Source organism: Vombatus ursinus, unplaced genomic scaffold (assembly GCF_900497805.2).
Source record: "Vombatus ursinus unplaced genomic scaffold, bare-nosed wombat genome assembly UNPS02000582.1, whole genome shotgun sequence".
Classification (NCBI taxonomy): domain Eukaryota; kingdom Metazoa; phylum Chordata; class Mammalia; order Diprotodontia; family Vombatidae; genus Vombatus; species Vombatus ursinus.
The window spans coordinates 13,307,683-13,321,906 of record NW_020940360.1 but is presented as its reverse complement, the minus strand read 5'-3'; the positions used below and the strand labels follow the sequence as shown (position 1 = coordinate 13,321,906).

Here is a 14,224-nt window from a genome sequence, read left to right as displayed (position 1 = left end):
CACTAGTGAAGCATGCAAGAGAACCTACTCCCTTAGGCTTTTGCCAAACTTGGCTTTGTATGAACTCACTTTTATTTATTTTCATTTTTTATGATGAACTTTTTGATCATGAACCAATCTAAATATTTCAATATGTAAGGAACAAAAAAAAAGAGGCTAGTATATGAAATTGTGAGTTTGTGAAATTGTTGCATTCAGTTTTATCACGATTCTTTGATCTTTTCACTTCATAAGAGCCATTATTTCATCAGTGAGGATACATCTTCCATTGACCTCGATTGCAGCTCCTCCATCCCTTAGTAGAGGATCTTGATGAGATGCTGTGGCCAATAAACTTGATCATGAGGCAGCCAGTTTCCTGGTAATGTGCCCCTCAGTACTTAGCCAGGCCAGTTCCCAGTGGGCAGACACACATTGCCACATCACCAATCAAAATCTTTCCACCCATCAGAGATTGTACTCTACCTGCCTTTAAGGACTGAGGATCACCTCCACACCTTGACATGGCATCAAGGAAGAACTTTAAGGAGGGTGTCATCAGTTACTCAGAGGTGGTCCTGACTACAAGGGCAGTTCTCTTATCTATCTACCACACAATGTTGCCTCTCTCAGCCCTGACATACTCGATATGTGACGCTGAGCAAGTCGCTTCCTCTCAATTATGTTAGGTAACTTTCTGAGACTGGAAGTTTCAGAGGTTTCAACCTGCATTGGTAGAGGGATTTCCTCACCAAGAGCTTCTTTCTTTGTTGTCATTGTTAAGTCATTTTCAATCGTGTCCAACTTTTTGTGACCTCTTGTGGGGTTTTCTTGGCAAAGATACTGGAGTGGTTTGCCTTTTCCTTCTTACAGATGAGGAAACTGAGGCAAACAGGTAGTAAGTGCCTGAGGTCTTATTTGAAGTCAGGAAGATGAGTCTTCCGGATTCCAGGCCCAGTATTCTATCCTACTGTGTTACCCAGCTGCCCATGGAATCACAAGTCCCACTCCTATCCCCGTCTTCATCAATCAGCATCCCTCCAGGCAGGGCATTGTAATAACTAGATACTTTACAGAATACAGAGAAAACAGTTTCTGCCCTCTAGGAGATTATGTTCTAACTTTAGGGGGAAAAATAATTTGACTGCCTTGGCTGGCAAAAAAAATAGTTAGGAACTGTAGTACCAGTCTACCAATGAATCCAATAGAATTAAAACCCTGGGATACCTGACATGTGCACATATGCAAGCAGGCATATTGGAACAGAAAGACCACTGGTGTTGAAGGCAGAAGGCCAAGGTTCTACTTCCAGCCCCATCACTTAGGGCTGTGTGGCTTTGGGCCTCTCACTTCACTTCTGGGCCTCAACATCCTCATCTTTAAAATGAGAGGGTTGCAGCATTACAGTGATTTAAGACATCTCCAAAAGACTCATGATGGAAAATACTCTCCACGTCCAGAGAAAGACCTATGGAGTCAGAATGCAGATTAAAGCATTCTATTTTCTCTCTTTTTTTCTATCTCTTGGTTTTTCCCTTTTGTTCTTATTTTTCTTTCACAACATGACTAATGTGGAAATTTGTTTATCAGATAGCTTGCCCTCTTGGGGAGAGGGGAGAGGAGAAAAAAAGTTGGAAAATCAAAATCTTATAAAAGTGAATGTTGAAAACTTTCTTTACATGTAATTGGAAAAAAATAAAATATTAAAATAAAAATAAAATGAGGGCATTGAAGTGGCTGGTCTCCAAGGTCCCTTATAGCTCTAATTCCTTTGATCCCATTAGTCATCTAGCCTCTTCATACCTCAATTCCCCCTCCACGAAAATGAGGGCAATGTGAGTTGTACCTCATATCTACCTACCAGAGTTATCGTGAAAACCAAACAAGCTAATCCTCGAGGCTCATGGTAACTAATAGCATAGCATTTATATAATGCTATATAAATATAAAGTGTGATGATTATCTTTCACTGGTAATAATAGCTGTCGGGTTAGACAACAGAATCAGGGTAGAGAAGCCTTGGCAGGCTAGAATGATAGTGCCAATTTAGTTGAGATAAACAACTCAAATTTCCATATTGCTTCAGCGTTGGAGGCAGATTGTGTTCATAGAGGCATAGTGTCCAGGGTCATAAAGTCCACTGCACTTTACTCTGATCATACAACAACTGGAGTATTATGTACGGTTCTCCATGACACATTTTTTAAAAGAATATTAGTGAACTGGATTATACCCAGAAGAGAGTAAACAGGAAGGTGATGGGACTAGAAACCAGGCCATATTGAGACCAGTTGAAGGAACCCAGGGATATTTAGCCTGGAGAAAAGATGACTTGGAAGACGAGGAATGCTGAATGTTAGTTGTCTTCAAGTATTTGAGGGTTGACACATGGAAGATGGATGAGGTACTGTGCTTGACCCCAGAGGAAAGAACTAGGAAGTTAAGCCTTCCAGTTTCTCCAAAGTGTTAGATACCTGCAGGGATGTGCTGATTAATGCTGAACAATCAATTTGGGGGTGGGGATGACGGGAAGGTACACAGAACACACTTTTAAGTTTATCCTGCATTATTAACATTTTCTCCATCACTCTATCACAATCAAAAGAATAATAAACCCTGATTTGTAGTGTTTGCCAATTTCTTAGGTATAAAAATTTAACAATCAGATCTTAAGCAGGTATAAGCTAACTGCAACACATTGTTGAGTGCCCATTTGTTCAACTGTTTGGTGCTCAAGCGTTACCTTAATTGATACTTTGTATATGGCTAGTGATTTCATAAGGATTACTAGAATAACCCATTTAAATTAGTATTAATGAGACTTATTTCACATTATTCTCCTTCACTATACATTCTAGCCCTAACAGGCCTTCATGCTGTTCTCCAGATTCAGCCTTCTGTCTGCCTTTAGACAGGCTCTATCCTATGCCTGAATTGCACCTTCTCCTTCACCTCCACCTCTTAGAATGCCCTAATTTCATGCAAGGCTCAGATGAAGCTTTTCCTGATCATGTACATACTTACCTGTGTAGGTGTTATTTCCCCACAGTAAAATAGAAACTACTTGAGGGAAGGATCATAGCATTATAAGGCTAGTCCAAACCTCTTGTTTTGTAGATGAAGAAACTGAGACCTAGAAAAGGGAAAGGACTTAACCAGTGTCACACCCAGGTAGTGTCAGAGGTGTGACTTGAGCCTAGGGCCATCTTGACTTTGTAGCCAGTGTTCCTTCTCACTGCCTTATGTACCTAGTGAGAGCTTAATTAAATACTTGTTGGATTAGATTAGGATAAAAGTACTATGTCATTTGAAAAGTCTCCTCATTCCAGTCTATTCAGCATCATTTTCTTCCATAGGCTCCAGTGACAATCAAACACAGCGTATGTGTTTGTGCTTGCTTTGTGTTCTCCCTTAGCTATTTATGTTTAACCTAAATCTTGGAATTCCCTTATATTTAAAAATGTGAAGCTGCTGTCCCTCACTTAAGCTCTAAACTAGCAATAGATTCATTTTCCAACTTATCTTCACTAATTTTGTAACCTCATGAAGGTGACATTGACATTTTGGGGAGAATGTTTTATCTGTTAGAAATATACAGTAGTCATACTGTGATAGCTAATGATCTTCATCCTTGGTTTCAGGTCAAACTTCCGTTTCCTGTCGATCAAATCACAGATCTTCCAAGAAACGACTTCCAGATGATGATAAAGATGCACAAGTTAACCTCAGAACAGTTAGAGTTCATTCATGATGTTCGCCGACGTAGCAAGAATCGAATTGCAGCTCAACGCTGCCGCAAAAGGAAACTGGACTGCATTCAGAATTTGGAATGTGAAATACGGAAGTTGGTGAGTTGGGCCACTCTGTCCCCTTGCTCTGCAATTGGAAATCTCCAGGATTGCTGGAAAAGTTGGATAGTGAAGGCAAGAATAAAGGGAAATGTCAAAAGAGGCCAGCATCCAGGAGAGGATTATGATCTTTTAATTTTATTTTAAAATAATGGCCCAAAAGCAAATTATAGCTTCAGGTGTTTGTATGTATACAAAATGCTAATAGCATCCCATGGGCTTTATTATTTATATAAAGATAATTCTTTTTCAAATTTACCTATAAAAAAGGGGCTATTGATAGCTCACCTGATTCAAGGCAGAGGTCTAGACAAGATGATCTCATAAGATCTTTTCCAGCTCTAATACCTATGATTCTATGTCATTCACAAACAGATGTCCCATTCTACATGCTTAAGAGTATCTCATTCATTCTCTTGCAGTGAAGAAAGATAGAGTTCAAAGTTCACTGCCACTCACAGTGCTAAGCTCCTTTCCTTCCAAGACAACTAAACCTCAGACTAAGAGTCAGCCTCAGTTCTGTAAAATTCTGCATTCATCCCCACATTTCCAAAGAGTCAAATAGTGGAGCCCATTACTGAGGCTATGTCTGCATTAACCTGGGAAGTGAAAGATGTATCAACATTGCATCATACACAATTGCCATGACATCTCCCTGTTACTATGCCTCAGGCAGCCTTTTGCCTTATTTTAAGTCTCTGGCTTGATAAAAATCAAGCAGACAAGTGAAACCACTTGAAAAGCAGGAGAAGCTCTTAAATGCTTTATAATCAGTGTAAAAAAGTACACTCAGCCTCAGTGTCCCCGTTGAGGAAGTAGCACACAAACGCATGTTCCCCTACTTGGAAGTTCTCACTGAACATTTTGCTCATCTCCACAATACCAGTTTAATTAATGGTGTACTAGGCTAGCTGTGTTCTCCCTGCGGGCCCTGGTCAGATCATCACTCCAGTCACCCTATCCCTAGCTTCTCCTAGGGATGCCTCCTCTACTGAGGGTGAAAGCCAGGAAACTTTGCTATCCTTTGCACGGCACAAGAGACTCATTCCCCTACTCTGATCCAGGCTTTGTGTGGAGGCCAGAAAGCTCCAACTTTTCCAAAGTTCTTTGGGTCCTTCCTATCCCCCATTCACCCCCTCAGAATTCTTCGTCTCCAGCACACGCCACACAGCTTTTGCAAACTTGCCTAATGTATTTCTCTCAAGTTACATGTCTACATCTGTTTATTTTTCATTTTTTAAACATGTTTTCTTGGTAAATTTATAAATATTTTAGCAGGTGCCCTTTCCCTGTGTAAATCTCTCAGACACACATGGCCACCCTGCCTGCCAGATTGCATTTCCTTTCTCTCACATTCTCCACATAAGGATTCATTTTCTTTCTTGGGTTTCTGCTTGCTTGATATTCATCTTTCCTCTCCTCCTCTCTCCCTCTTTTCCCCCTTGCCTCTCCTTTTCTTTCCATCTCCTCCCTTCCTTTGTCTTTCCCTTATACACACACACACACGCACACACACACGCATGCACGCACACGCGCGCACACACACACACACACACACTCTCCCTGCTGTTTCTAATTTGGAAGAGGTTGGCAAGGGTACCAAAGAGAAGGGCACGAGAGGCCAAAGACATCCCTGTCTGCCCAGGGTATGATGACCAATACCCGATGGCGTGACCTATAGACATCAGATCAACTAGGTAATAAACATTTATTAAGCACCTACTGTGTGCCAGGCACTGTGCTAAGCACCATCTGCCAGTATTGACAGAGATAGGGCTTAGTTGCTGTGGAACTAATTGTGAAGTCCGCTCACTTCCTACAGCCTTTTACATTTCCTCCTTATCCTTTCTGTTGCCCTTCTGTGAGGCAGTCCTTGCTTGGAGACAACTAGCAGGGTGTAAAAGCTTACTCTCCAAATGGTAGGTAAGCCATCCTTGCGTGGTGCCTCCTACACACAGATTGCTGTGTCAGTCACCACAGCTTTCTTGCCACTGTCAAGCCTGGCACCAACTGAGAAAACGAGGCGCTGCTAGTGCCAAAGGGATGAATCCAGCTGTGCTTGGTAGCTGCCCAGAGAAAACAGTGATTGGCACAGCCCCAAAGGAAGGGCTCCCCAGCATGCGGAAAAAAGGAGAGGACTTTTCTGGAGCTGTCACACTGGCAGGGGAGCCAGGCGGGGCCACTCTCACAGACTGATTTAGTACAGAAAGGGGAGTCCAGAATCTAAAACTGTGGAGGAGAGCTTTCATTTGTAAGCCTATTAGTAGTTGTCATGTGGCTTATATCAAAACCTCCAGCATTTAATGACAGACATAACTGTGACTGTACCTGTAAATACTGATCCAGCCATTCTTAAAAGCCCCCCAAATGAAGCTACTATGTTGACTTTAGGCCATTCCCACATTCACAAAACAAAAAAGACCATGTACATGACCAGTCAGCGCATTTCAATGATCCTATAGTCATAGAATGTTAGTCCTGGAAGGGACCTTATAGGTCATCTAACCCAGTCCCTCTCATTTTACTAATGAGGAAACTGAGGCCCAAGGAGAGGAAATGTTTAACCACAGCTACAGATAGTGGTTGTGAAAGCTGCCGGTTTGAATTGGTGACAGCATTATCTATAATTACTGCCCCAGGTCTCTTTATCATAAATGTAGATTAAGTATACAAAAAAAGGTTCTGTTTAATCAAAATTTCACTGGGAGAGGGAAAGGACTAGAGAGTGTTCAGTGTACAAACAGAATTAATACAATGTACAAACAGAATTCAATAGCTACACTTGGACGTTATCCTAACATGGCTTTTAGACTGAGGAAGAAATTTCCTCCATTAAAGCCCTCCTCCTCTTAGACTTCATTGTGGTATAGAGGGAGCCCTGGATTCTCAAAGACTGCCAGGGGAGTTCAGGTTTTGGTCAGTCCTGCCATGCTTGAAGGGCTTCAAGTGGAGGAGGCCTAGGGACAGACTAGACATCTCTTGTCTAAGGACTAGCCTGTATGAAAAGGGTCATTACCAAGTTAGCTACAAGGTAATGAAGTTTTTCCACCACAGCATCTCTCAAAAAACAATCTACCAAATTATCAGAGTTGCTATTTGCATTAAGGTAAGTATCCACACTGGTGACATTATAGATCTTCAAAGTGAGTATTGAAATGTAACTTCATTTATTACACACACACACACACACACACACACACACACTCACTCACTCACTCACTCACTCACTCACTCACTCACCCACCCACACTTACCCTTCTGCATCCTATCTAATCAGATCTCTGGTCACACTGTGCTGTTGAATTCCATTTGTATGTTAAAACTTCTCTAGCCCTTTTCTTCTTTCATGTATTTTTGGTGAAATTTTTTGATTAACAAGACTATTTTGCTTTGTATGTTTGTTCTACTTTGATAAAAAAGGGTCAAGAAGCCATAATAATAACTAACATGTCAAGAACTTTATGACTGATGGGGAATTTTATAGTACATCATTGCATTTGAACCTCATGACAGCGGTGTAAAGTAGACAGGCCAAATAATATTATCCACATTTTCAGGTGAGAAACTGAGGCTTATAAAGGTTAAGTGACTTGCCTCAGGTCACACAGCTATCAATTGGTAGAGCTGCAATTCAAACCCAGGTCTTCCGCCTTCAAGTCCCATCCTCTTTTCACTATGCCTCAGCTACTTCTGTAAGAATACAAGCTGATTTTTTGGAAATTCCTTTTTTTTTTCCTTTGGTATTTCCTGACTAGCTCCCCACACAAAATTGCAGCACTACAGATTTAAATTTGGAAAGGACCTTAGAGTCCAAACTCCTTGTTTTACGGATAAGAAAATGGAAGCCCAGAGGGATCGAGTTGCTTGCCCCAGGACATAGAGAGAGGCAGAACTGAGACTTGAACCCAGGTCCTTTGGGACCAAATCCAGTGCTATTTCCATGAGCATGCTTCCTTTCCGATGTAGCTACATGTATAGAACTAGAAAACGAGAATAAAGGACCTTCAGGCACTGCACAGTCCTTAACTAACAAACCTTTTCTTTTCCTCCCCCCCCAAAAAAAAATCAACAACCATGTTCAGTATACTGTACTTACTAAGGCAGAAAAGTCTACTGATTCATTATAAAAAGATATTTAATCATTAGGTTGTAAACAAAGAGAATTTGCTGATTTCCTACCTAGGAACCAGAAAGTTCAACCACTCCCTAAGGAATCTAGTTAATCAAGTATTGGATGTATACACAGAGTAGTGTGAGATCTCCAGAATGTGGTCCCAGTTCGTCTGATGCACACAGGTTATATTACAACTCAGGATGTCACAGACACAAACGAGGATGTCACAAGTTCACTGGAAATGTTACCTGGGTGGGGCACAGTTCCATGCAAACCTTCACTTTGGTTCTGTTTCCCCAGGTATGCGAGAAAGAAAAACTGTTATCCGAAAGAAACCAGCTGAAAGCATGCATGGGGGAACTCTTAGATAACTTCTCCTGTCTTTCCCAAGAAGTGTGCCGAGATATCCAGAGCCCTGAGCAAATCCAAGCCTTGCACCGGTATTGCCCTGTCCTCAGGCCAATGGATCTCCCCACAGCCACCAGTATTAACCCTTCGCCCACTGCCATGGAGCAAAATCTAGCAGCATCCCAGTGTGTAGGGGAAAGCATGCAGTGCTGCTTGGATCAGGGCACCATGCCCCTTGGGACTCCCTGGCTGCCCAACAATGTGTCAGAGAATTGTACAGCTGGGAGGAGGTTGGATGGAGTTGACCAAGGTACATACTCAGAGAGAGGGCCGTCTCTAGAACCAAGGAGCCAAACAGTGACCGTGGACTTCTGCCAGGAAATGACTGATAAATGTACAACAGACGAACAGCCCAGGAAAGATTATACCTAGTGACTTGGGCCCTGACATCCCCACCCAGACAAATGTTCGTCAGTCAGCCTGTGGCCAGTTCATTTGTTGTCTAGAAGAACGAATTTGGTGCACACTACAGTGGTCTTAGCAGCAATACTGTTTTTAAGTATTTCCTCCTCCCTACAAGCAGGAGTTACCTAGTTATCTTCACAATGGTGCTATCCCTTGCCCAGGCAGGGAACTCAAACAGTGGCAACACTGTCTGTTTTTAAATGTTAATTTCAATCTTAACAGGGATGGACATAACACCTCTGAGGACCCAACCACAGATTATTTTCTCAGTGGCCCATGTCACAAAACCCTATCTCAGGAATTTCCTCTGAATGTTCAATTTTTTTTCATTGAAGACAGCTTCTATACACATCAAAGTTTTATAACTAAACTGTACATATAATATATATAATATATAAAAATATATCTCCATATGCAAAAGTCCCTGCATGCCTCAATTTTCTCATCCTAAAACTGGAAACTTTCATTTCTAACGTATAAACAAGTTCCAACATTCCTTTTTTTTCTTTTTCCTTTTTTTTTTTTTTTGTTTGCCTTTGATGCTAGAAGTAGTTTGGTAACTTGTTATGGCAGTGATTTTTTTCTTGGTTCATAGTTCATCAATATTACTCAGTTTGTACTTATTTATGGAAAAATCAACATTGAAAGCTTATTTGAGAGTTGATTGCAGAGTTTTTGTTTTGTTTTGTTTAATTTTGGGCACAAACAAATGGTGCCATCTGAGCATTGTGGATTTTTTTTCTTGCAGATACTGTACAGTAATGGTCAACTTTGCCACTTGCACTGAGTTTGGGGTCAAACCTATTTTCATAAATGAAGTTGTAACTTCAGTATAACTCGAGTATACTGTATATTATTTGCTTTATAGTTTAAAAAAAGTAAAACATTTTAGGTAATTAAAAAAGCACTCAGGTGATAATTATGTAGGAGAAACAATCTTGCCAAATAATGAATTCACCCTCCAATTTGTAGATGATAATCTGCTTGAATATTTTTGTATTTCAACTCCTTAGCCCCCTCCCTTCCCTTTCCTCAAGCAAATTTTAAATGCATCTAGTTAGTGATGGATGCTTGATGTCCGAATTCTTAGGTGGGGAGAGAGTTTGGGCATCCCACTTGAAAAATGCATCAGTAACAGAACATCCATCCATGATTTTACACCAGGATTCTGTAGGTGTTGGTGTCTAGAAACCAAGTTCTGTTTTCTTCCCTAAGGAAGTAAGTTGTGGTTGGTCACTACTTATTCTCTGAAGGGTTCTGTTATAGGATCTTCTCTTTTGAAGTCATGGCCATCAACCCAACTACCTTTGAGAAGGTCAATCTCCTTGGAGATGACTGAAGCAATTGGTTGATCTGTAGATTCATTGAACCAATGGCTGGTCTTTGAATGGTCCGAAGGGCCAGTGAAGCAAACATGCCCCAAATAGGAGAGACAGTAGTGCAGTTGCAAGCCCAAAGCCTCCTCCTGGCATAGGCAGAAGAGTTTTTTTTTCCCTCCCTTCCTCCTCCAAGTGCATTGAGTTGTGTTTTGAGGTTATTTCACTGTCCTGCTGCCCAAGTATGTCCATAGCTCATTATGAGGCTTTAGGCAAGACAATACCAGAACTCTTCCTAATGGCATTTTTCTTCTTTTGCTACAAAACTGGTTGGCTGTGCACATCTGCATAAAGAGAGCAGCTTTTCCTCAGCACAGAGGGATGATGTTCTCCTCTGGTGCAAACGTTTACACATGAGGTGTGCACCGGTGTTTCTCTTCAGGCACTCAGTAGCTCAGCATCTTTCCTTAGGAGGAGGAATCAGCTCCCTCACTCCAGTGATACTTTTATGACATCATGAACATGGACACTCATGAATGCCGTGGTCTTGCTTAACACCCCTTGACCCCGTGGCTACAGTCTGGCTCTGGAGGAGAATTGTGTATGGTTTGATATGGGGCTAGGGTGGGAGGGGTCATCGGGGGCTAAGTGGCTGATTTTTGGTTCTTTATTTGTGCCACTGTTTGGATAATATTAAAGCCGCATGTAAAAGGGGGAAGTTAGTATAAAACGTAGGCGAAAAGTGAAACCATAATAACATATGTTTTAGTATTAACTTTTTCTGTACAAAATACTAGCTCTAAATGTTTAAATATGTATGGATGCCAGAAACTGTTGATTCACACAGTAGGAAAAAAAAAAAAGCCTTTTCTTTTAAAATTCTTTCTTTTTGAAGACCTGCCTCTAAGTTTTTGTTTTTATGTGTATGTGTGTGTGTGTGTGTGTTTGTGTGTGTGTGTGTGTGTGTGTGTATGACTGAAACAGTTTTTTATAAGGCCCTCTATGGATAATTCATTTTTTTCTTATTTGTTGTTGTTATTGTTGTTGTTGGAATTTCTTGACCTTGTAAAGTAATTCTTTACTTCACCATAAGGTTTTCATTTGTGGGAGACAATGGTGACAGCAAGAATTTTAAACTAAATGTGAATCACATGATCACTTCATAGGTTTTTGTTATCAGGAGGGGGTCAGCTGACAGTATTTTTTAAACTATTTTTGTTGTTGCCTTTTTTTAATGACCTCCTCTTTTTTTGTTTTTGGTTTTGTTTTTACTGTTCTATGAATATATAAATAACCAAGTCTGCACCAGCTTCTTGACATGATTTTACCCAATTCACAACTCATGTGCAACTGGTAGTCTTGACCTCATTCCATCCTTTGTGCGTATTATTGTTCTTGTTACTTTTAAACACCCACAGACCTTGTGCTGCAGCTATTTGGTTCCAACCTGGCTCTCGCTGATGGTGAATCTGTTTATTTTTTTCCCTCCCTTGACTGTCTACTAACCCAACCTTTGCCGTGGGAACTATTGATGAAAACTATTGGTCAAGGGGGAAAAAGGCTTTTTCAGCTTTTGGGGATCCTTTTTTTAAATTATATGTATTCACCCCATGAAGTAACTGATTTCATGTAATTGTTCAGATGCTATAGATGTGGTTTTGGCTATTCTGAACCATGTGCTTATCAAATCTGTTACTGATTCATTTGGAGAGACTTAAAAGGGAGACCCTTGGGAGGACTAGATATGGGACTGAATCTGAATTGGCTCCCATGCAGTACAGAGAATTTCCAGATCAAAAATTGATTACCCTTTTTCCTCTCCCCCTCCACTCAAAATTTAAAAAAAAAAAAAGTAAAAGTAACAGTGAGAAAAACAACTTACACAAAATTAAAGTCTATAATTGTGTTTTTGAAATCCCTTCCTTCCAAAATAAAGAAAAAACCACCCCTTATCCATGGCCAAAGTTCTAGTGGTATCTACTTCAGATTCCAAGTGGCTTCCATCCATGGGACAACCAATAATTGGGGCAACAGCAATAAGTAGGCAGATCTCACCCCAGCTTAGTGTTCCCTTTTCATCTGCCTTCTCCATGCTCCCTGTATCGCCAGAAAAACCTCATTTCATTTAAGCTTATTGTGCTATTGTCACGCAAATGCTTTGCAGTATGTATTTTGTTTCTGCACATTCTCTGAGGGTGCCTTGAATAAGACAGAACTCCATCGCACACTGATTCTGGAACAAATTGGTTAGAGAAGAAAAAGAAAAATTCTTAGTCAAGTTACTAGGACATCCTAATATTTATGTCGTGGACTTCCTAATATATGATGACTCAGGCATCAGAGTTGATGCTGCAGTAGAAGACTATTATTTTGTATAATGTACAAGTAATTTATTAAATGTCTTTCTAAGGGTATGCTGCTTTTAAGATGCACTATATTTTTGGATTTAATCCTTATATTATTGTTTTCCCAAGGAAGTAAAAATGTAGTATTACAAAGGCTAACCATAGTGATTAGTAAGCCAACTACTACTTCTCTTTTTAAAAGGAGAGTGGAGACTAGCAACAGTAATTGCATTAGATTAATTGGTGTAGAAGAAGTATCTCTAATGTTAAATTCATCACTGCTGTGGAAAGGTCCAATGCAAATTTTCTAGCTATTTTAAATGCTTTTTAATTGCCAGTTTTAAACACACACATACACACACACACACACACACACACACACACGTACAATTATGACCCTGTAAGAAAACAGTCCCTTTAATAAACCCAGAACGTCCTGTTGTTGGAATCCACAACACATTTTAGATGAAGTACAGGTTCCTGACTGTTAAAATTGGAAATAAGAGAAAGGTTTAAAAAAAAAAAGCCAGAATCCTCCTAAAGTGTACTTTTCAAGTTTTCACAAGGTATCATCCCCTATCTTTGTCCTACATAGTTCTGCTGACTGCACCCTCTTCACCCCACCCCAATTTAATCTAAGAATTGTTTATTAAGTCTTTTCAAACCAGCCAAACACCATTGGCACAGCTTAGGGTGGCCTGTGGTTCTATCCTTGACTCACTGGGAATACATGCGCAGTAATTACTTCTGAAGTTTTCCCAGTGGAGGTGAATTTCTTGCAGAAGCAGGGATTGCTTGTGGCAGCTACATGCCACACATAAACGTTACAGATCCTGCTGAAGATACAATAGCTACAGGACATTTTTTAATATAGATAATGTATATACTCTGTTGTGAGCTAGTATTTTCTTCTGACATTATGGTTTTTGTTTTAGGTTATGTTTCTGGCAAAGCAGTCCTTAGTGTGATTCAGTCTATGTGGATCTAGCATCCATGTAGAAAGTATGTGTGTGTGTGTGTGTGTGCTTTGTGTATAATATGTATATGTATGTGTATTTATAATACAACCCGAACTATTTTATGACCCAGGCATCATTGCTGATGCTGTAGAATCCAATATACATGAACATACGTATGTGTGTGCAAAGAATATATGTATATAGAAAAGACCTATTATGGCGGATTGGGGATAAATTATTGATCTGACAGTGCAACAACATAGCTTGCAACAAAAAGTAAATGTATAGTATTTTCCTACACTCCACCATGGTAGATGATATTTATACTAAACTAATATCAGTGACATGTTTTTAATTGTAAGCATAAAACATTGCCATTTTGTGAAGAAAACCACTTTGGTGAGGGGGGTCAGCTTGAGTAGTTTTTATTTAATGTTGTAACATGGTAATTAGCCAAATCTGACAGCTGATGAAATAAACAGTTCTGTGAATTTCACTTTCATTCCAGTAGTATTGACCTCAAATCAAAGAATGGCCCTCTCTCTGAGCAGGAGTGCACCAAAACCAGATGTTTCACTCAGACTTACATGTAGTGCCAAAAAATGCTCCCCCTGGGGGAGTGGAAGAGGGTGGAGTTGATGGGAGTATATGGTAAAAGAGCTGTGCCCCAGAAAAAACAAAAGTAGAAGCAACTTGAGTTGGTCAAAGCGTTTTCTCTCAGCAGGGTGATTCTCAGACCTCTTTCATTTCTGGAGACAGGGGTGTGTATGTATGGGTGTGATGTGGTGTGTGTATGGATATGTGTGTGTGTGTGTGTGTGTGTGTGTGTGTGATTCCCACCCACCTGGCT

General features: G+C 40.4%; 1 protein-coding gene across 4 annotated transcripts in view; it reads left to right on the top strand.

Moving 5' to 3' along the window:
* BACH2 (BTB domain and CNC homolog 2) overlaps nt 1-9,191 on the top strand; it is a 407,704-nt gene extending 398,513 nt beyond the window's left edge. For all 4 annotated transcript variants that reach the window (XM_027856822.1, XM_027856841.1, XM_027856832.1 and 1 more), the window contains 2 exons: nt 3,621-3,827; nt 8,242-9,191. In XM_027856822.1, coding sequence (XP_027712623.1) covers nt 3,621-3,827; nt 8,242-8,721 — 687 coding nt within the window. In that variant the 3' untranslated portion in view covers nt 8,722-9,191. The remainder of the gene's footprint in view (nt 1-3,620; nt 3,828-8,241) is intronic.
* Nucleotides 9,192-14,224: the final 5,033 nt, after the last annotated feature.